General features: G+C 32.2%; 1 protein-coding gene across 11 annotated transcripts in view; it reads right to left on the reverse strand.

The window, feature by feature from the left end:
• The window catches only part of LOC103695874 (cycloartenol Synthase-like), a 132930-nt gene extending 114537 nt beyond the window's left edge, over positions 1–18393 (reverse strand). For 4 of the 11 annotated variants that reach the window (XM_088714307.2, XM_088714316.2, XM_088714310.2 and 1 more), the window contains exons 1-6: positions 18217–18390; positions 17753–17970; positions 10439–10624; positions 10159–10248; positions 9878–10072; positions 9704–9788 (exon numbers count right to left, since the gene is read on the reverse strand). In XM_088714307.2, the coding sequence (XP_088570433.2) occupies positions 9704–9788; positions 9878–10072; positions 10159–10248; positions 10439–10624; positions 17753–17950 (754 nt within the window). In that variant the 5' untranslated portion in view covers positions 17951–17970; positions 18217–18390. Of the gene's footprint in view, positions 1–9703; positions 9789–9877; positions 10073–10158; positions 10249–10438; positions 10625–17752; positions 17971–18212 lie in introns of all 11 variants that reach the window. The other 7 variants (XM_088714308.2, XM_088714313.2, XM_088714311.2 and 4 more) reach the window with 4 other exon arrangements.
• Between the last annotated feature and the right edge of the window lie 5618 nt (positions 18394–24011).

Consider the following 24011-nt stretch of genomic DNA (forward strand, 5'->3'; position numbering starts at 1 on the left):
TTGATTACTAATTTCTTGATATCATGTCTACGTATGTATTGATTAACTTATGCTTTTGGAGATTATTTCATGGTTTGCCTAAATTGAAAAATACCTTTGCCTATGCGATGCATAACCATAAAATACACAAGTTTATGCTTCAAACTTTGATTCAAAGAAACTTGTGATCCTTGAGCATAATGAAAATGCTGCTTACTTGCATGATATACATTTATATGATATGCAATATATTAGATTATTTTTTTATTCTGCTCTTTTATGTAAATCACTTGAAAATAACAAAAAGAGAGAGATAAAGAAAAGAAAATGAATATTGTTCAGGGCAAGTAAAAGCTAAGTAAAAATAAATACTCAAATCTTAAGTAAAAGCAAAACAAGCAAAGTATACTCGGCACATTTGTGAGACTTGTGTGAGCAATCTTTTAAAAGGGATGAAATTTTGAAATCTTGTTGAAAAATCTGAAAAATTGGCTATAATTGGAACAAAATTGAGTTTCTCAAAATTGTACTTAATGAAGACGAATTGGTGATTACTAAAAGAGTCAATTAAAAAAAGATGAAATAGATCATGATGAAATCTTTGCATGATTAGAAGCCAAAAGATCACCATTTTTATTTGACTGCTTTATAATCCTTGTATTTTGTCAGATGAATGTGTAGAATGCACTTCTGTATGGTTATATCATTAAAGAAGTTCTATGTAAAAATAACCACCTATATTTGAAAAATATTTATTACAAACATGATAAAGCACTATCTGATTTAGAACAAGCACCAAGAGCATGATATAAAACTTTAAGTAACTTTTTGATAGAAGGTAATATTAATAAAACTATGTATCAAAAAAGTTTTGATATCGTAATTGCTCAAACTTATATTGATGACATTATTTATGGTGCTATTAATGAAGCTTTATTTGAATTTTTTACTAAGTTCATGCAGGGTGAGTTTGAAATGAGTAAAATGGATGAAATAACTTTCCTTTCGAACTCCAAACTAAGACAAACAAGAAAAGAGATCTTCATTGGCCAAAGTAAGTTATTCACAAGAATATTCTTATAGAAGTTTGGCATGAAGAAAAGTATGTCTATGACCCATCTTGTACAGTTTGAAAATGATGAGCAAAGTAAATTCTATTATTTGAAGCTGTATTATTGTATCATACAGCTTGTAGGCCAAATTGTATGCTCATTTTGTACTTATATGCAAAGATATCAAATTAATTCTAATGAATCACATTTAATTGATATCAAAAGACTCAAAAAATTCTGTTAAGAAAATAAAATCTAAGGTTATGAATTAATGAAATACTTAAGAGTTTTGACATCAAACAAGATTCTCAAAAGATGTAATGATTCTAATGTCAAAAATTTAATGAAGAATCCAATTCTGCTCTCTATATTTAATTACATGAAAATAAGACATTATTTCATAAAAGATCACACTCAAACTAAAAGGATCATAATTGGATCAATTAATACTAAAATTACATATTTAAATAGGGGGAGCATATTTAAAAAGAATTGATTTTGATCCTTGACATGTTTGTTCTTAATGCTTTAATACGTAATGTTATAACATATGCATATTATGTTGTGCATGTGACATAATATTTTAGATTATGTATTTTCAATATTCATATAATAAAGATCTTCTCTAAATATAATTTGTAATACTCCATGCTTGGACAATTTGATTGAAACATATTTTTACCAATAGTAATTTCATTTTTCTTTTTGTGATATTCATAATTTGAAATCAGCTTGGAACATAATGTTTTATGTTTGATTCATGATCATTGTTGTCGATATCTGAAAAGCATGAATAGATCTCAAGAGTCTTACATAGATGAAAGAAGAAATGAATGTTCTTAAATGCTAAATCATTAAAGATTACTCTATGTAAATTTGGCAAAGGACTTTTAGTATACTTTTAATGTCTAATTGGTTTAAAATTGATATCAATTCAAGCATATTTTGGTATCAGACATTGTGCTTCATTGAATATCTTTTAAAAGTTGGATTTCCATCCGTACTTAATTGGTAAATTATTTGTTTTGAAAACTAATTAAAGAAGATTTCATCTGTCTTGGTATCAAAAATTTACATTGGAATCTACTAATGAGTTCTTATTGGCTTGCACTTTAGAGCTTCAATCCTGTACCAATTCATTTTAATTGATTTTGATGCTATTCTTTTTAAAGGAGTAAAAGAAAGTCTTTAAAAAAAGCTCCAAAAGAACTTTCAAAGCTTTGAATTTTATGTATGCTCTAAGATATATCATAAATTGCATGAATTCATGTTTTGGTATTTGTGCGACAAACTTTGAAGTCATTAAGAATTAATGATCCAACATGATGTTATATTTTTCGAATATATATGTTCTGATATTATACTCTACAAATTAATTAGATTGCTCTCATGTTGCTATATACTTAATATATTGGGCCAAAGATCTTAAATGAACAAGCTTTCGTACTTGTTTTTAAAGATCTTTTAAAAAGAAAGAGGTTGGATTTTCATTCATGCTTTCTTTGAATATCATTCTTGATACTCTTTGAATTAACCTGAAAAAGATTCCATTTGCACTTGATTTGAAATCTATCTTTGGAATCACATTCGATGTGCTCTCATTATAATTTGCTCTGGAATCATCTTAATTAGCTCTGATCTATGCTCATTACTCTTGTTCTGATATTATTGCCTGGAGTTATATGATTCATATTCTTGCAACAATTCAACATGCATCGACTGAAAATCAGAGTACAATAAGGAAGAGAAATATCTTAGTATAATTTGTTATTTTGCGCTTAATGTTTCATTATTTTGCAACTGTTTTTGATGTTGTCAAAAAGGGGAAGAAATATCTGAGTAAGAGTATATGCTCATAATGCTTTACATGTCATAATACTTTATGTATTTTGAATGGAATATAAATCAGCTTAGATTGAAATGTATTGATTGGGTTAAGCTGATTAAATCTAAAGCATTATCATGAAGTATATTTTAAAGATACATATTTTCTACTTCATGTAACTTAGCTATGCATTAGTTCTAGAACATAATCTATTTTATATTGCATATACTCCAAGTTTTGTCATCATCAAAAAGAGAGAGATTGTTGATCCAAAGATTGATTTTGATGATCACAAAATCTTGAAGTATAATTACTAATGGTTGTGTTGCAAGAAGAAAGATAATTTGTTTTGCAAGGAATATAGCAAGTTGGAAGAATGCAAGAAGGCCTCAAAAGTTCTCAAGAAAAGTTGGAAGAAAGCCACACTTCATTGGCCCAAGTTTCAAGTACAAAAAATTCAAGTTGGAGGAGCAATTCTAAAAAAAAATTCAAAAAAATAATTCTCGAGTCGACTCCTAGAAGCTTAGAGTCGACTCTAGCACTTTGGAGGGCAATGGCACAGAAAGCAGTTTTCAGTGCTACAGTGCTCGAGCCGACTCCTACTATTCACGAACCGACTCCAGCTACAGTGCTGAGTCGACTCCTACTTCATTCGAGTCAACTCTCTCTCTCAGTCAGGACAGAAAGCAGTTTTCAGCGCTACAATGCTCGAGCCGACTCCAACTACAGTGCCGAGCAGACTCCTATTCTCTAGCCAACTCCTGTTTCAGCCGAGTTGACTCAAGGTCTGCGGAACTTGACTCGAGCACTGCTGGGACGCATAACGGCTAGTTTTTCACGGCTCCAACGGCTAGTATTTCATCTCTAACGGCTCTTTCATCTCCAACGGCTCTAAAACAGTTTCCAAGGACTTCTAAGCTATAAATACAAGGGAACCATATGGATTAAATGAGAGCTCCACTGCTCAAATGTCCAGATTATAAAAAAGCCCCAAAAACCAAAATATAAGAGTGAGCAACCAAGTGAAAGCCTTAAAAGTCTTATTGCAAGCATTCAACATCAAGTCTACAGCTCTGGAAGTTGGTGAAGCATCTACGACTGCAATCAATCGACCAACATCTTCTATTGCTCTCCTTATTCAGTTATTATTTTATTTGTATAGCAATAGCTTTTGTGCTTTAATTCTTTCAATTTTTGCACTTGTAAAGGTTCTTTCAAACCTAAATTGGAAGTTGTAGAATCAGGAGGATTCAACAAGGAAAAAGGTTTTGGTTGGTGTACCTTTGGAAAAAATCAACTGGGTTGTTTGTGAGCCCGAAAAACAAATGGAAAGATTTTGGTTGGTGAGCCTTTGGGAAAATCAACAAGGTTGATTGTGAACTCGGAAAACAAACGGAAAGATTTTGGTTGGTGAGCCTTGGGAAAAACTAACTAGGTTGTTTGTGAGCCCAAAAAACAAACGTTGTAAAAGTTTTGGTTAATGAGCTTTTGGAAAAACCAACTGGGTTGATTGTGAACCCGGAAAACAATCGGGATAGCTTTTGGGTTGGTGAGCCTGGGAAAACTAACTTGGGTTCGTTATGATCCTGGAAAAACAACAAGTTAGGTTGTGAGCTTGTAAAACAACCGGACTGTAGTCTTAGGATTATAGTGAAATTTTCAAGAGAGCTTGAGGAGTAGATGTAGGTGCAGTTGGCATCGAACCACTATACTTTTGTTGTGTTTGTGATGCTTCTTTATTGTTTAATTTTCTTACTTACTTACTTAGATAAATGTCTAATTGAATTGCTTGCTTAACTCTTATCCACACATCCTTTAGTTGTAAGTATATTTAAATTGTTTAATCAAGTCTCATTTAATAAAACTGCATTAAGATTTATTGTATTGAATTGCATGCTTGGGAAAACTTAGACTAATCGTTTATTGAGTCCGTTGCTTAATAGTTTTAATCTTGATCAGATTAGAATCAAACTGTTGCTAAGTTTAAATTTCATTGTGCATCCATACAACTTATCTTAATTAATTGAAAAGTTTAGAAGTAGTTAAAAAGTTTTAAAAGACCCAATTCACACCCCCTCCCCCTCTTGGGCTATATCTACTGGGCAACAAAGTTGTTTGATGCCATTAATGTAATTAACTTTCGATCATATGATGCGATTAGACAACACTTATTAGCCTATATATATAAGGATAAAGATAATATTTGGCCCTATTTGTGAATGAGCGAAGGAAAAGACAAACATAATTTTTTTGAATAATTCATATCGACACACTTACATATTTATATCCTCAAATTTTATGATTTCTCAAGTTAGAAACCATTTATTGCCACTTAGACTATCAATGTTATAAAACCAATGACTAGAGACAAACATTACCATCAAAACATGTGGTTATCTTTTGGGAAAAGATGATGAGAAAATTTGACATCAAGAGCAAAGAAGAAAAGAGATTTCAATAAGAAAAATTGACATCAAGAGTAAAGAAGAATTAAGATTATTGAAACAACAAGCTCTTATCACATGAAATTTGGTTTTTGCATTGTTGATATTATTTCACATTATGAATAACAACTGATCACATTTGAATAGGGATAATTTTATTAATTCTCCTTAGACATTATGGGGTTAGCCTTAAATATTTAGGAAGATAATATTCCTCCAAAATTTTGTGTGATTTTTAAATAGATTCCAAGTTTTGATATTAACTTGTGCCTCATCTATTTGATCAAGCAGTACAAGGTGTTGCCATTAGAATTTGTTCGGGGGAGGGGGTAAAAAAGAGTGAACTAATCTAGCTTGACTATTTTATATGTCATTCTAAAGTCTATAAGGATTGGTGGAGCATCAAGGTGGGAGCATAGGCTTAATCTATCTTATTATATGGTAAGATGGTATAATTAACACTATGATGGGGAACTGCCCATTACAATTAAAAAAATGGTTCTCATTAGACTCTCTAATTTTGTTGTAGCTACTAAATAGGCTAGGCAACCTTATGAAAGGAACTTGGCCTATCGCATAGATAGCTGCCTAGGTATCTAGATTAGAATATTAGTACAAAAGTTTCCTTATCTTTGATCTTATTTTCATTAAATCAAAATATTTTGTAATATTCGATAATTAATATTTTATCTCTCTCTCTCTCTCTTTTATGTGCAACTCGGTGTCATTTGCAAAAAATGGAAAAATATTTCATAAATTACATTGTACATTTATATAGAAAGATAGACACATAATGATTAATTACAAGCATGAATATATATTTTGCGAAGAAACATAAATATAAAATTTGAGATTGCATTGCAAGCAACTTTTAAAGAGAATAATAAAATTTTAAAAACAATATACAAATTATTTGATTATTTGAATTTTAAAATAATATAGAAATTACTTATGTATTTAAGGGAGTTATAAGGATATTTTGAAAAGAAAAAAAATGATAGATAGAATCAAAATGGAATATTCCTCAAATTCAAAGTTGTTGTGTGTGTATTTCTACATACTTTTATATGAATATGCTATGATGGTTCATGTGAGGGTCTCCAAGGTATGTTAAAGCATGTCTATCAACAAGATAGTGACCAAGCCCCTATGTGACTAACTTTGTATAACAACGAAGTTATTTTATAATGACTTGCAACAGCAATATATCGTGCACTCATCAAGGGCCTATCTCGGAATTGATGATATTTATTATTGAAGATGGCATAAGGGAAATATGCCAAAATGGCAAAGGTGACCAAAAGAGTGAAGCCAGTGAAGATATCCTCTCTTTTTCAAAAAGATAAAATTTTCATAGTCCTCTTTGCCTATAGGAAAATAGATTTAGCTCTAGCAAATATCCTTGTCATGTCCATGAGGTAAGATTGTTTGTTCTCCGATAATCATCATAAGGTAATCAAATACTTTTTATATAGCTATAAAATAGAAGATTAGAGATATTTCCGTATGCCTCCTCCTAAAGGGCCTCTTGGGCCATTAATTAAGATCATATACAATACTAAGATTGTTCAAAAGCTGCAAGCCCAATATATAAAAGATATATTTTAGTGATCCTTAATGCTAATCTCTAGTGCAACAAAAGGCAAACAAAAGCAAGAAATTTCATGCTTAGAAAAAGATTGTACAAATGAGATAATCATGGTTATATTTTAACCATAAAAGAAGGAATTCAAAAACTATTTGATATTTTAAAATCAATTAGCACAATAATTCAAAAACTATTTGATATTTTAAAATAAATTAGCACAATATAGTTTAAAAATTTCACAAGAAAAAGTTATTTCATATCATACCATCAGCATCAAGCCTTCTTGCAACTATTTGGATCCCCCTCTTTGGATTTATATATCTTTTACCAAGAGTTCCCATTTAGGACTCCCTTTAGTTTATCTCGGACTTCATTTTGTCTCTTCTCACAACTTCTATCAGTGTTACCTTAAGCTCTCTCCTCCTTTTCAATAGATACTTACTTGGAATAATTACCTAAATGATGGATCTCTATATACCAATACAAATACATACTTGAAATAATTAGGCCTTGTGAAGAGTTTGGTATAATTACATTTTAGTTACATATATAGTTTTTACTTTTGCAAACTCTAAACTTAATTACTTAAATTAGGGCAACCCTAATATTCTTTTAAATGATCTATTCTATAGTAGTTAGATAAGTTGCAAGCTTTAGCAGACTAGTGTCTTTAATGCCAGTTGGACTCATTCAATTGGACTTTTGTTCATTCTCTATCAAGAGGTCTAACCCGAAATCTATTTATAAAAGTGATGCAAAAAATGGTGAAAATCTTTCATACCCCCTTATGGTTTCACTTTAGTCACATCCCTCTTCCTCAACACATATAGGAATCTTTCATATATTGCCATTCCCTTTGCTTTAATATTAAAAAAATAATTTGGAAAAGTTCATTGTCATGACCATAACCATTAACATCAAGCCTTCTTGCAAGTATTTGGATCCATCTTTCACCAAGTGTTCCTATTTAGGGCTCCCTCTAGTTTTATCTTAAGCTTTTATTTATCTCTTCTCACCACTTTCATTAGTGTTACCTTAAGTCCTGTCCTCCTTTTCTCACTTTCTCCAATAGATACTTATAATAATGACGTAAATGATGGATCTCCAAATTTCAATACAAATACATACTTGAAATAATTAGGCCTTGTGAGGAGTTTGTATAGATTGCATATCAATTACATATATAGTTTCTTCTTTTGCTAAATCTAAACTTAATTACTTAAATTAGGACAACCCTAATATTCTTATCAAAGATCTACTCCATAGTAGTTAAATTAGTTGCAAGCTCTAGTAAACTAGTTTGTCTTATGCCCATTAGACACATCGTAATTAGTTGGTGTAGCTCTCCTCTTTATAGAGGCTCTAAGTTTGAGTTAAGACTACAACTCTCTAACTATATTTGTATTTTTTTGAAGAACAACATAGCCATGGTTGTGCATATATATAGATTTTGATTTGATTATGCGCATTTACAATCAAGTGACATATACTAAAATATCTTGGAGCTTCATAGATGGCTTATTTTGCTGTGGTTTGCTAGAAGAAGAACGTATGTTCATTTCTTATCAAGAGGTATAACCTGGAATCTATTTATGAAAGTGATGCAAAAAATGGTGAAAAGTTTCCATATACTCCTTATGGTTACACCTTAGTCACATCCCTCTTCCTTAAAGCATGTAAGAATCATCCATATATTCTCGTTTCCCTTGTTTTAAGCCTAAAATTGATCTTTCTTGCTCTGGGTGAAAATAGATAAAAATAGAAGATTATTTAGACAAACAAACTTTGGCTATTCCTTAAGGCTTATTACCCTAAGAATCACTCTACATCCAAGAATAGTAACATTTGTTATCCACTTATACCTCCTTGAAAACTTTGTGGTGACTTCGTACTAATTCTACGAGAAGACTGTCACAAGCTAACTCCTCTATTGAAGTTACCATGGTGTAGAAAATACTACAAGCTATGCTTTCCCTAAGAGGGCCTCCAAAAACCAAAGACCTCTCCATTATTTAATAAATTATGATAGGATGTTTCATCTAAAGCTTCGACTCTACTAAAAAAGATAATCACATGATGAAGTGGCTCAACACATATCAACTAACCCATTAAGCATAATGGCATTTGGCTTATTTGGCTATGTAAGGGATGGCATAAAGTTCAATAGCATACCATTTATTGGAGTGGATTGGTTGAGTTGCTTGCATTCATGTGGTTTTATCAGAATATTGTTTGTTATTCTAGGTTTTATTTCTAAAGAGGCATCTTATGAGATGTCTTACGAGGTGTTTTATATAATCTATCTTTTTTCTTAATGGTTAAGGTAGGTTTGGTTGCTTTTTTAGTTCTTTCTAGCCCATTGCGGTTGACTTATCAAAAACAAAAAAAAAAAAAAAAAAAATCCAAAATGCAGGGCTTCAAAGGCCAGGCATGATACCCTTGACCTATCACAAGAGCTTGTGATATAGTTGGTTTTGAACTAATGAAAGAATCATGTTTTTAGCCTGGGAAAAGTTCAAAATATAAATATGTGGTAGAATGTATGATTATATATTTTAACTCTCCTATAGCTTTCAGTGTGCTTCTTATGCACCAAGTTTGGAGATGGAAATCGGGTTCACATTTTGGGTAATGCTCAAGAAAGTAAATTAAATACAAGAGGCATTATTTTGGAATTCCATCTATGATAGAAATTTTGAAGACAAATGACAAGATAGATTTATTATATCTATTTTATTTTTTAACTCTTATATCCTTGTCAAAAGAAGAAAAAAAAAAGGCAGAGTTCTTTCTGGAACAAAGAAGGAACATGAACCTGGATGAAATGGTAGGAAATATGGGAGTAACCATGCTTCTGGGACCCAAGGGTAGCTTCCAGACCATTCATATACTCCAAGCATCTGCAGTCATAATAGTACAATGGCATCAAATATATATTCAAGTGATTAGAATCACCGGATTTTCTAAAAGTAAAGGTCTCATCTCCTACTGAAAGGGCAAATTTTCCCCATGCTGATATAGCAGTTGCACCACCATGATCTAGTATCCATTTTCGTGCTTTCAGCATCGCCCCATCTCCACCTTCAGGCTCTTCACCAAGCAACCTCAAAGCAACATAACTCATGGATGTGCCAATCATGTTGCTTGTACCTTCAAACTGAACGCCCCATCCTCCATCTTCATTCTACAATTTCATATATACATTCTTAGGAAGTTTATGGTCTTTGCTTAGTTAAATTTCAAGGGTTTCAGATAAAAAAAAATCCATGCCTGTAGGTTGTACATATAGCGAAGCATCTCCCTACGGTGTTCCGATGAAAAAACTGTATTGAATTCTCCAATAGCATGTAAACTAATAATCTGCATGAAAAATTATATAAAACAATATTATAATAATAACTCCAGCCATACTACTACAAAACTAGTCATTTTCATAGCTGATTAAGCAATTCTTAGAGAAGATTATATTTTTCGGTGATTTTGTCTACATGGAAAGAGATACTTGAATGGAGCATTGGAAAAATCTTCTCAATTTTAGATCAAAAATTACCCAAAGAGGTAAAGGGAACGTTGGACCAGAAAAATCATTAGGCCAATGCCCATCATGAGCTTGTAGAGTGGAATAACGAATCATGACCCTCCTTAAGGTTACTAGCACTGCCTCCTTTGTGATGTCTTCACGATCACCTATTTTGACTTGGGGGAGAGTCTGTTTGTTTGTGTTCTCCTTTTCAAACTGCATATCAAGAACCAAAAATCATATCTTAGAGTAAAGGATATGATGAAAGTAACACATTTGCAAAAACACACACACACACACACACGGAGAAAAGAAAAATCTGAACCTTACCACAAAATCACTCTTGATTTTACTTACATCATCAACCAACATGAACCAATCTAGTTATGGCTAGGCATGTAAATAAGTCTGAATCAGGTTAGGCTGAAGTTTGGCCAATACTTTAAGTGGCTGATGGACCGAGCTAACCCATTCATTAATAGAAACATGCAACATACTTATCCTGGCTAAAATATGGGTACCTGATCCAATTCAAAACGAATTTCTGAATTATTGAATCATCTCTAATTCATTTTTTTAATATTCTCCTTACATCTCTGTTACCTATTGGAAAAGGCTTTCAATGACCAAGCCCACCACTTTGTCACTTGACTCTTTTCATAGCCAGAATTTTATTGGTAATATATTTCTTGTTTTAGTTATACCAGTAACTAGGCAAGTGCAATGCACATTCGAGGAAAAGAGAAGAGAAAGTGCATAACAGAGTCCAGTTTGTTTAGGAGTTGAATCAAAGAGCTTAATTTATTTAGGAATCAAATTAATACAACCTATTGAAGAGTTTTATGAAAAGGGTCTAACTTGATTGGAAAAGCATGAGAATGAGTGCTTGTGGTAATTAACATAGGTGAGAAAACTAATGGGTTCATTAATATTTTTTTAAAAAAAGATAAATAGGAGGGGTATTCTCATTTGAAAAATGATAAATAAAATTAAGAGGGAAGATTTCATGATTTCGGAACTATCATTTCTATATACAATATAAATATGTGGTTTACAATTTAAGGAGTTAAGGATTTTCTATTAAATAGGGAAGCAGCAGCATATATGTGAGACTCTCAATTTTTATAGATGTCAAGATATAGTAGAAAAGTGAAAAAAAAATTAAATAATAAAATGAAAGAAAATTCAAATTGGCCCAACTCCTGCTGCTTTATGCTTTCCCATTTATTTTAATTTCTAAGAGGAGAGAAGGCCAATGAACTCAATGTGTCTAAATAATCAGTTCTTAGCAAATAGAGATGCTCTCACTTGCATTTCAAGTGCTCAATGCTAATATACTAGCATTTGGCATTTGCAATGCACATGGAAAAAGAAATTTGTTATTCATCCACTTTCTTTCCTCTCCCTCCTTCCCATTTTGATGTAGTTTCTTATAAATTTCAAATTTTTATTCTTCTATTCTTTTCCATTATCTATATACAATTAATCAAATTATGGGATCAATTTTTTGTATTTCACCATTTTGGGACTATTAATGATAGCATTTACATTTTTTCTTTTGTTTGTTCGACTCTTAATGGTAGTATTGATGGGCTGGCATGCTCATTCATTAGTTTTTCTTTTTTTAAGTAGAAAATAGGTTCCCTTATCATTCATTTCATTAAGAAATTGAAATGTAAGACAAAACGAGCTACAACATATAATGGTATTTAAATAAAGAAAGATCATTAGTTGTAAAACCCCGTCCTTAGTTTATTGGGTCCAATTGGAAAAGATTTGGCCCAGAAATGAAAAAAAAACAAATCGCATGTGCTTGGCACGAGCGAAGAAGGAAGAAGACTTCTTATGGGAGTCTTCTTCCTCTCGATCCCATTGGACATAATCCGACCCAGGGGCGGACTTCGGCCTTCTCCAGCTCTATTTAGATTGGAGTCTTCTTTCTCCTGATCCCATCAGATCGAATCTAACCTAGGGGTGGATTCTAGCCTTCTCCGACTCTATTTAGAGCCTTCCCCCTCATCTCTCTTCTACCACATCGAAGAGCCCAAGTCCCCGATCGACATCATCATTGGAATTCTTTGATTTTTCTCCTCGAATGTCGACCACTTCCAACGTCGTTGCCATTACCAACCATTGCCGAAAGCCAGGTAAGAATCTGGAAACCTTTAGTTAGCTTATCTCTCCTTCTTCAGTCATCCTTGGAAGCTTTGATTCCAACCGGTTATCACTAGATTTTGGTCGTAAAGTGATATAGCCCTATTTCCCCTATTTTTGTGAAAACTAGCCTTCTTCTTTTGTTTTTCGGCAGGTTCCTCTGTCGGCGTTCATCGTCGGGGTTTCCTCCTAACCCCCCATGATGGATTATGGTCATAGCCTGACCCCAGTTTGCCCTATTTCATGACATGAGGGGTCCCCTATTTTTTACCGTCTTTCGCACTGCCAGCCGCTAATCGCTTATTGGTCGGCCATAGGTCCCTAACCTCGGGCACCACCAACAGTCATACTCTTTCTCCTCTTCCTTGGTGAGAGCGAGAAGCTTCCTTTCTTTCTCTTTCCTTTCCTTTCCCCATCCTTTCTCTCTCTTATTTTTCTCTTTTTTTTAACTCTTTCTCTAGAGTTGATTAGACTCCGTAAGTATGACTCTTTGTGATTTTTAGATCGATCTAAATGAAGGAATCTGATCCAGGGTCATCGGATAGCGTGCCAGCCCCTATTTTGGTTCTTGCCAAATACTGTAAGATTTAGTCATCCATGATCTCTATTGAACCACCTATATCCTAGTCTGAGCATGATCAGATGAATTCCACTTTAATTGGACCGACCGAGATGTCACAAACTTTCTCTTAGTCAGCCTACAAGGGTATTGGGACTTAGAATTTTTAGTCTTAAATTAATCATGATTAAATTTTAATAAAATAATAATATAATTTTGGATATTAGATTTTGAAGGAGAATTTCAGGATTAGTTGGATTGCCTGCTTGTTGTTCATGCAAAATAAGTAATGATCTACCTTTTCTAGATTTTTTTTTATTTATATAATATTATTTTTACATCAAAAAAATTGTTAATTGACTATATGTGATTTATGAATTTTATGAGATGGTGTTTCGAATGAAAAAAATAGATATGTAATCCAGAGTAATATTTTCTAGACTGTTATTTTATTGTTTAATGATCTTACGTCGTATATGCATATTTTGATTGGATTATGATATATATGTTATTTTGTAAAAAGAACTTTAATATGTATCAGATTTGAACTCTCAACCTAGTTATGCATTGACACTATGATTATTATTGAGCTTATTGATTCTGTTTTCGGCTCTACTATAAGGTATAAATGTGGTATTCCAGCCCACTCTGTAAGATATAAATATGGTATTCTGGCCTACTCCGTATGGTATAAGTGTGGTATTCTAGCACACTCTGCAGGATATAAGTGCGGTTCTATTTTTGGACTAGCCACAGGATATAAATGTGGCCATAGTTTAAGGCTATTGAGTTGAATATGATTTGTTTTGAATCGGATTTATTTATTATGTATATAAATATTTAAAAGATATGAATTTTAATGAATTTTTGTTTTGAAACAGAATTAATTATGTCTTTATACTGACTCATTATAATTCGTATTTATATTTTATGTTATTATATAAATTATCTAGTTAAGGTATTCATTACTTACGGGACTGTCTAGCTCATTATACAATTTCTTACTGTTTTAAAGATCCGAATAGCTCGACTTGGGGATTTATCATGGGAGAGTGATTAGAGATAAGATTTTGACATTTTTATTTAGGTTAAATTTTATTTTAGAGTTGATGCAAGATTTTAAAATATTATTAGTTTTGTAGGACTTTTAATTTTGTTATTTAATTAAAATTTAAATATTATTATTTAAATTATTTTTGTTGCTAGATTCTGATATCATGATGAGATGTCTTACATGCTCGCAGGAAGAGTTCTCTATAAGTATGCGGGGATTGCCGTGAAATTTGGGTCGGAGGTGTGACATTAGTGTTGTGATTTAATTATAGACCACCCTGAGGCATCCCCTCCCAAGCTCTTAGAGCTAATCAATACATGATCGTTCAAAGCTACAATGGATCTTCATCTAACTATTATCTGGACTTGGGTTTTGTAGCCTACCTATCTGAAAGTAACATAATAGTTCCTTATTTAGGTAGGAGCCAAAATGGTCAAACATCCAAAAAGTTGAAGAATGGTATCCTTATTCTTCCATTTTTTGTCACTTTATCCCACTAGGCTTGGAGTTTTAATAAAGCAACACTGATCATTAACATGACTAAGGGAATCTTAGAAGCTATATTTGTTTAGGAGATAGGTCAGAATCAACGCTTTCTATTCCATTTGTTGTACCTTATTTAGTTAAACATTTACTTCAGCACTTGGGTTAAATCACCTCTTTAGAAGGCAAAATAGATATTTTGAAATGTTGGAAGACAGTAGTTGCGTTACCTTTTCTCCTCCTAACACTTTTATCCCACTTAACCTAGGAATAATCCAGGCTATCTTAGTCTAGAATAATCTTAACTTGAATATTTGAACCAAGAGATAGTTGTTCTTTCTTAGCTACGTAAACTATTCAATCCCTTCTTTCTAAATTGTTTGACCACGTTAAATTTGAATAAAATACCAAAGAAATAGTTTTTAGTTTATGTAAAAGTTCAAAGGTAACCCTCATTATTGGAGGATAATTGAGCGTCCAAAAAGTTGCGTGGCTGCATATGTATAGCCGAATAAAAGTGGGAAAAAAAAAACTTTGTGTTGGTTTATTAGGGAACCAACTAGGGGCCTAACTCTTAGAAAAGGTGAGATAGTTTAAGTCTCCTTTTCTTCTCCAAGTTACCCCATTTAACCCAGCTAATTGGGATTTTTTTTTTTTATTGAACCAAACAATATTGGTGCATTTATGAGAGAGTTTTGGCTAACCCAAGGTTTACTATCCTGTAACCCGCTGATTAAGTGACTTTATCCTCCACTTTTAGCCAAACTAGACTTCTATATATATGGGGTTTGAGGATAAGATAAGGCACTCCAAACTATAGCTCTTTAGTGGAGTTGTTCTAGTAGCACTAATTATTCAACTAGGTTCAAATACATAGTCGGACTTGATTGGAGGCACACAACAAAAATATACATCTAATTAGATTTGGATATAATCTTGAATATGATTAAAAAAAATGTCAAATATATGAATACAAGTATGAATTTTAAGGTTTTTATATGCAGATTCAGGTAATCGAATGTCATTTTTTTATTTAGATTTGGATTTTGATACATGAATATCTGCAAAAACTTAGAGAAGTGTGCTAAGTGTCGGATTGCCTAACATGTATTTACTATAAAAAGGAAATTCTCTTGGACTCTCTATATATAAGGCTTAACTTAAATCCTTTCTTAGACATTTACTATTTATGATCTTTTTTCAAAAAAATCTTTTAGAAAGTATATACATTGCACGTGTTGCATTCTAGTTGACATGTTCATAATGACTAGAGAGAGGGTTGTTAATTATATGAATTCTCCGTAGAAGGTTCTTATGATTCTCCTTTCTCTGAAAATATCTACATATCTAGATTTTGTAATCTAAATCAAGCTTCCCAATTTGTGATTATTGAAATTATAGTTAAATGCTTAAATTGTGACACTTTCTTAACATTTATGAATTTATCATTTAATATTAGTGGTCACTTTTTTTTTAAAGAAATATGAGGATGCCACCACTAGGGTTTGAACCTTGGTCCTCTTCCAAGTGGATGGGGCTTCTAAGCAGCTGAGCTAAGGCTGGTTAGCATCTTAGTTTTCTTTATTTAGCTTTGCTCAAAAGGTTCAATTTGTATCCAAAGTAATAATCGACTTATATTATTATCTATTAAGAAAAATTAAAAATTGACTACTATCCAATTATATATTTATACATTGAATATGCATAAAAAAATATGAATATACCATTCATTATCCAACCATTTTGTAGTCCACTATGAACCCTATTATCTTTTCTTTTTGTTGAGGGTCTTTTTTCTAGTGGTCAGAGACCAAAGATGCCTAAACCTGAACCCAACCATCTTAATCTGTTCATTGAATTGAAGTTTCATGAATTTGGATTGGACTTTAGCTTATAATCTTAATCTAACCCCAAGTTGCATTTGGTTAGTGTTAAGCTAATACCAGTTGGATCCAAGAACCTAGTCTCACATCAGCCAATGTAATAAAACAAAAAACTTCATGTTTATGCTTCACATATTATATATCTAAAATCTTTAGCCTTAATAAATTATAACATTGTGTAAATGAACTCGATCGACATCCCAATCTTCAATATTAACCTAACAAAGAAACCTTTGTCCGATCTTTACCTACACAACCCAACACAACCCAATTGACCTAAAACTAGTCTAACCCAATGCAATCTCAATTTATCATGATATAGGTTTTGGTTGAAGAAATCTCAACTGGTGGTCAGGTCAGCTTGGGTTACGGCTAGCTCTCAACATGGTAGAATCTATCTTTAGTCCCCACAAGGATTTGTAGTATGTATACAAATCCTTCCCATATGAGTCATGCAGCAGGCAAAAAATCATTTTGAAGTGGGAATGCCAATAGCCCATTTAGTAGTTCCAGATTTTTTTTTGACTATGATAAGCTAAAAACTCCTATAATCCGTTGACCTACCATAGGAATTTATCAAGATCATCAACTTCCTGAATGAAATTGTTTTATTTAAGTTATAGTATTTGGATTTTGAGCTTTCCTTTCAAACTCATACTTAACCCATAAGGCTAGATTTCAAAGTATGAACTATTCAGGTTTTGAACATAGGAATTGACAAATTTCAAGTTTACTAAACTGCACCCTTGCACACAACATGATGCATTCGTCTACATCTGATAAATTCGAACTCACTTGTAGAGGTCCCTTTTACGTCCACTATGAACAAATAGCCACCATAGCTGACTGCATCTCTCCGGTCCATAATTTTAATCTCTCCCCAAGTGAAAATATTTGGAGAAAGAAAAGAAACTCCATTTCTCTTATCTTCTTTCCTCTCATGTCCATAATTCTCCGCTTCAGTATATGATAAAATTATCTGCGATCGAATTAAGTATAGTACATGTAACAATCTAGGTTTTCATCCGAAAAAACTAACTAGAAGATGTTATTTGGATTTTTTGATCTTGTATAAGTATCTAAGATTTGTTCAGTGTATAGCCAATATGAAACTAAATATATGTCCGTGCTGATTGTCACAATACATATTTCCATTAAAAATGTAACGCATGTTGTTCTTCAAGGAAAAGCTAATATCATAATTTAATTACCTGCATTCGTAAGATTAGATCTGCATTGTGCCTCATCTCGAATCGGTGCTTGCGGAAGTTCTCGCGTGCTTCCTCAACCTTAGCAAGCTCCTCGGGCGTACCCAAATTTGGATCAAACTCCCATACCTGCCTCCCTGCAAAGTTGTTGACCGTCCGGAGCATTGGATTGCCTCCCTCCCCAATTTTTAGCCTCCACATCTTTTAATCAAAGGTTGTACCTACCAATTCAAAATGAAAGAACCACCCGTCGCATCGAAAATAATTTCAATAGCCTGCTGAACTATGCACAATACTTTTTACTATGTTATAACAAGTTTGATAGGCGATGAGGGCAGAATTATAAACAGGAGAATAAAATAAAGCCGTGATAAGAAAAAAGAATCAAAAATTATGGTTCAGTTTGATCTGCAGTGCAATAAAAGAAGACGGAATAGAAACAATAGAACAGAAGAAACACAACTAACTCTCTTTTTTTTTTTTCTTCTCCTTCTTCCCTGCTCCTTGTTTGCTTGGAGTTCTCAAGATTGCCGGCAAGCTTCACTTATAGTGGAAGATTTGCTGAGAGAGAATCATAGGATGCTGTCATTCTGTCAATAATAATTTCTTTAGGTGAGCCATTAGAATGCTGTTGGAGGAATGGCAAATTAACGCAAGTGTGCAACAGTCAACTAATTGCAGTAGTTGCGCGTCACTGTTGATGTGGCGTACAAATAATTGTTGTACCGCATGATTATGACTTATCTTATAGTCTGATGGTACTTTTTAATTATTCATGCTATAATTAATATATATATATAATTATTTATTATTTGGTAACTATATTTTAAAGTACAGTAAAAATTTAATATATATTTTTTAAATAAATTAAAAAATATTTTAGTATGATAAAACAATCATAAAAAATATTGTATAATATTATACAATAGATCATAACAAAATATAATACATATTAATATATAAATATATAATATAATATAATATTATTGTAATGTAATATAATATTATTCTAATATAGTTACTATAATATTATATATTATAGCATAATAATATAATATAATTTGATATTATATAACATAAGATATCAATGTATTATAATATAATATAACATAATATTATTTTTATAATATAATATAATATTTTTAAAACTAATTTTTAGAAAAAAATATAAAGGCATACAATCATACTTGCAAAAGTGAGATTCTACGATTTTTTTTTTCAATGGTTTTTTGGTTCAAAATGATTGGTAAATAAATGCAGAAAAGAAATAATACCTTGATCACATGGCAAAGGAGAAAGCCAAAGTCGATTAGGGTTCCTTGTCTGTTGGAACTCCTGCTGATTTCTTTCTTCGTGCATTATGATATAAAGGGAGACTTTCTGTAACTATATAATTTTATCATGAGCATTTTGGTCTAAAAAAGAAAATTTTATAAATTTAAAACAGCTTTCCAACGTGTGCTAAAAATATTTTTCCGAAAAAGCTCCATTTTGGATCTTCTCCCAAGTAAACATTTTCAATTTTTTGGCAAAGCTAAAACAGCTTCCGATTTTTTTATTAGATGACTTTATTCCATCTAAAAGTACTTTTGGATGGTTAAAAAGTACTTTCTGGCATACCAAAATCTTTGCCAAACGGGGCATTAAACATCTAAGCTATCCAAAAAAAATGACCAACCACCAACCTTCATGATGGGGGTGAAACAAGATCGGATATGAACCGAACATTATCATATCGATATTCATTTTTTTTATGAATATAAATATGAATAAGGATGTTGGTCAGACGTAAAAATTATATTCATATTTATTTTAAATGGATATGGATACGAGTCAAATACTATAAATATGGAAATTAATATGGATACAAGTTGCTTGATTAGACTTTATGACTATAGAATTAAAGATATAACTAAGTAAAAATAAATCAAGTTAATAACTATTAAAAGTTTATGAGTGTTACGTAAAACTAATAGAATTACAATTAGAATCGGATATTCAGATACGGATCAGCTATTTGTCTATCCATAAATTTTAATCTCTATCTAAATAAATTTAAATAAAAAAATAAATTTGGACCCCTACTCTAACAACTTTTTTTCCACCTTAATCAGGTGATAGGGATGCTTTCCAAACGATACCAAGATAATCATGGTGCGATCACATGCATGTCATGTCTAGTGCTGCTAGGCGTGCTCCAATCGGCACATCAGTAAATGAATGGAATTGATAAGTTGCAATAAATGTTGCGCTACGTAACTAACTATTTGTCCTATTTGATGCCTAAGAAATAAAGTGAATTGGACCCACGACAGGAGCCCAACTCACCAATCCTGCATTGAAACGCTGGTTGGACTTGAGATTGTTTATTGATATCTCCAACTAATATTCATGTAAAACTAGCAAGGTAGCCATGCTGCGTAACAGTTTTGGATTAATTTCATTGGAAAATAATAGAGCAAAACCTATCAAATATATATACTGCAGATTATTACATTGCTATTTAGAGTTTTTTGTTTTTATTTATTTATTTATTTATTTATTTATTTATTTATTTATTTATTTATTAGTGATGGAACTTGCCGCTGCCTTATTTATTAATTTCTGTAACTTTTTTTGATGAACTGAAAAAAAAAAGAGATTTAACGTTTAGAGGAGAGTGGTGAAAAAAAAGGAGAATCATATGGTGTTGGTTGATGTTTGTTTACCATGGGTTTTTTTGCCAAGGGCATGGAATTGCTTTCTACATAGGTCAATAAATTTGTGGTTAATAGTATTATCAAAATCATATGGCTACAATTAGAGTCAACAAAAAATCAACAATACAATATAGAAAAATGCAAAAAAATCAAAAGAAATTTCACAAAAGAAAATTGTTCATTAAATTTTAACATATAAATGTATGTTTAAATCTCTCTTTATTGTTAACGGCTAAAACACAAACCAGTACCTAATCCAAAATTCTGATAAGTCACAACATGCCTTCCACGTTAAAATCTGCCATGCCTCTCTCATGGAGGATTAATGTAGTTGACAACTGATTCCAATACAAGTTCCAAAACAATAGAACCAATAAAATATATGACAACAATCCAGATTGGGCCAATTTGTAGAGTTCTAGCTGCAATTAGAGGTGGAAATTGGGTCGGGTCAAAAATTCATCGACCCAAACCTAACTTGCTTATTAAACATGTTAAAATTTCAAATCTGATCTGTTTATTAAATAGGTAACCAGACTTGACCAACATAACATATTTATTAAGCAGATCAAATTAGGTAAAATGAGTTAAACAGGTTAGACAAGTTTTCAATTAGTTAAATAAATTTAAACAGATTAAGTTGGTTGGGTTAAACATATCGAAAACAGGTCAAGCAGGTTCTAAATAGATTGAACGGTCAGATTATGACCCAATTTAATTATTAAATGGGTCAAAACGGGTTAAACGGATCAAATGTTTAAACTTGAACCCAACCGATTTAATAAATAGCTTTAGATGGGTTGACCCATTTACGATCAAACCCAAAGATGCTTAAAGCGAGGTGTTCGCAGGTCGGATTGATGGATCCGGTCAAAAATTGCCACCCCTAGCTGCAATTTCCTTGGGAAGAGAGATTTAACCATATCGACATTCCAATTTGCTGAAGACAAAATGAAGAGTTTGCTGCTGCTCCCTCCAAAGTTGATATGGTTCCTATAGTGTTTTCAAGTGCCACTAAAACCATATTTGGCTCAAGCAACTTGTGCCCAAGTAGGATTCCGTTCTTTCTTTTTTTTTTTTATTTGATGAGACGCAAATATGAGTCTTCAATTACAGCTCTGGCTGCTTGCTTGCTCAATGGAGACTTCTGACAGCTTCCTTAGCAGACTATTTGAGACACAAGCATGCACCCAACACTATTATTAGCACTTCGGATGATAGCTATGTCAGTCTGATGGACCTTATAATTGGATAATATATCAGAACCATCAAATGTGTTTGATATATATCAAGCAATTCAAAACCGTCAGAAACAAGATTTTTAAAGAACTTGATTAGATAAAATATTGGCTGATTATTGATGCAAGAATGGGATCGAACCCAGGAGATAAGAGACTTTACCCAGCTCCAGCAGTTGATGCCCTCAAAACAAATAGATCAATTCAAAAATTGGAAAAATGAAATTAAAAAGATGCCCTATAATCAGACAAGACATTTTGTTAAAACTAATGGGTTTTTCGATAACATAATCTAAAATAAATTTAATTCCTCTTGTCCAGTTAAAATAATTATAAGTTACATCATGCATTGCATGGATTTTTTGTTTGTTAGAGATATAAAAGAAGGATAAGAAAAAATTAAGTGATTAATCAATGGCCAAGTTCTTTTCAGAAGAAGCAATAGTTGAAAAGCATAAAACCAACCGAGTGGTAGATACTTAATTATTCACACCAATGAAATTGTCTTACCTTTTGAAGAATGAACTGAGAAAATCATAATGTCCAAGAAGTTAAGAGCAAACTTTGACAAAAAATGAATCATTGAAGAGATATGAGTATATAAGAAATTTTGCTTCTTCAAAAAAAAAAAAAAAAAGCTGCATCCTTTTTTGAGGAAAAAAGATAGGGTTGAGTTTAATGCAATCAATTAGAAGAACAAGCAAGAATTATTAATTCTTGAATTATGCATGCTTTCTTTTCTCTTTATCTAGTAGGTTGGTGAATCATTTTATATGAATGCTTGTGATCTATGACTGAATTATGCATAAGCAATACTGCTGATGATGAATGTTCTATATGAATGCTTACTACAAATGGTAAGTAATATTGCATATGAGTAGCAGACCAGTCGAAGAACCATTACGTTTCCAAGTCATCAAATATTTCTTTTGATTTATTAATTTATTATTTTAATAATGCATTTAGCTGGACTTAATATGAAAATGCATAATCTTTTATATGAATGCATAATTTAATAATAGAATTTTATTAAGAAAATTTATAATAACCATTTATCTAGACTTAAAAATCATTATTAACAGGGGATATCAAAAACAGATTGAGCAAGGTAAATTCAAAACAAACTGAATTAACTAATCAACAAACCTGAAGTACCAAGGAGGCTAGATAAAAGTTCAAATTACTGCAGAACAATATTACATTTACAATAATCCACATTCCAATCAAAGGTACTTCAAATATACTAAAAAAACTAAAATTGGGATAATACTATATTTTCAACAACAATTCCACATGAGTATCTTCATTTTATATGAATGTCATAGATTGTTGCATTCGCAAAACTGCTCTCCCAAGTGCAGGAGAATCGCAGTAAAACTCGGGAGTCCGAGGTCAATTCCTCAGGAAGCGACCTATGTATTATTAGCGTAATTTCATATGTGATTTGAGCCCTTTTTTTAAGAAATTAAGAGTAGAGAATAATAAGTAATTAAACAAAGTTCAATAATATAATGATGGTTAGGGATCCAAATTCCCCCTTTACAATAATACATTCAAGATATAAATGATGCAAAAATACAACTGCTCTTCCAAGTGCAGGAGAATCGCACAAGTAGTAAAACTCGGAAATCCGAGATCGAATCCTTAGGGAACGGTATAGGTATTATCAGCGTAATTTTAGATGTAATTTTTAGTTGATTTTCAGAAATCAAAAGCAGAGAATAATCGATAATTAAACAAAGTTCAAAAATATAGATAAGGCTAGGGATCTGGATTCTCCCTTGACAATGCTATTTTCAACAATTAAATTTTGCGATTCTTGATTAAGAATTAATTAGATAGAATAGTTCTAAGCATGGGATATATACTTTGAAAACATGAATTCAACATTTAAGTATTTATCGTGCCGGTTACGTCTACGACAAATCAAAAATCGAAACAATCCATGCATCAATAAATATAAACCATACAAGATCTATCTAATAAATAAGTATGCAATAATCAAGAGCATATAATAGATGTTGTCACGCCCCCGCCTCTGCGAGGCACGTGAGGCACCTAGTGCCCACGTGGGGGCCACATGAGGGGGGAACACGGGGCTCTCCTGCCAGATATTGTTCGGTTCTCGGGCTTCACGCAAGCGTCCTTCACCCCTCTCCGATTTTGTTTTCCACCCAAAACGCGTCTGCAGGATTAGAAGACACCCGCCTCATATGCCCAGGCTCTGGAACGAGTCTTTCCGATGTGGGACTATTGGGCCTCACACCCTTTCCACCATCGGACAAGAGTCGTCCTTGGCTCTGATACCAAATGTCACGCCCTCGC

The sequence above is a fragment of the Phoenix dactylifera genome, chromosome 18 (assembly GCF_051530095.1).
Source record: "Phoenix dactylifera cultivar Ajwa chromosome 18, Ajwa_hap1_PhDact_Kaust_v1.1, whole genome shotgun sequence".
Classification (NCBI taxonomy): domain Eukaryota; kingdom Viridiplantae; phylum Streptophyta; class Magnoliopsida; order Arecales; family Arecaceae; genus Phoenix; species Phoenix dactylifera.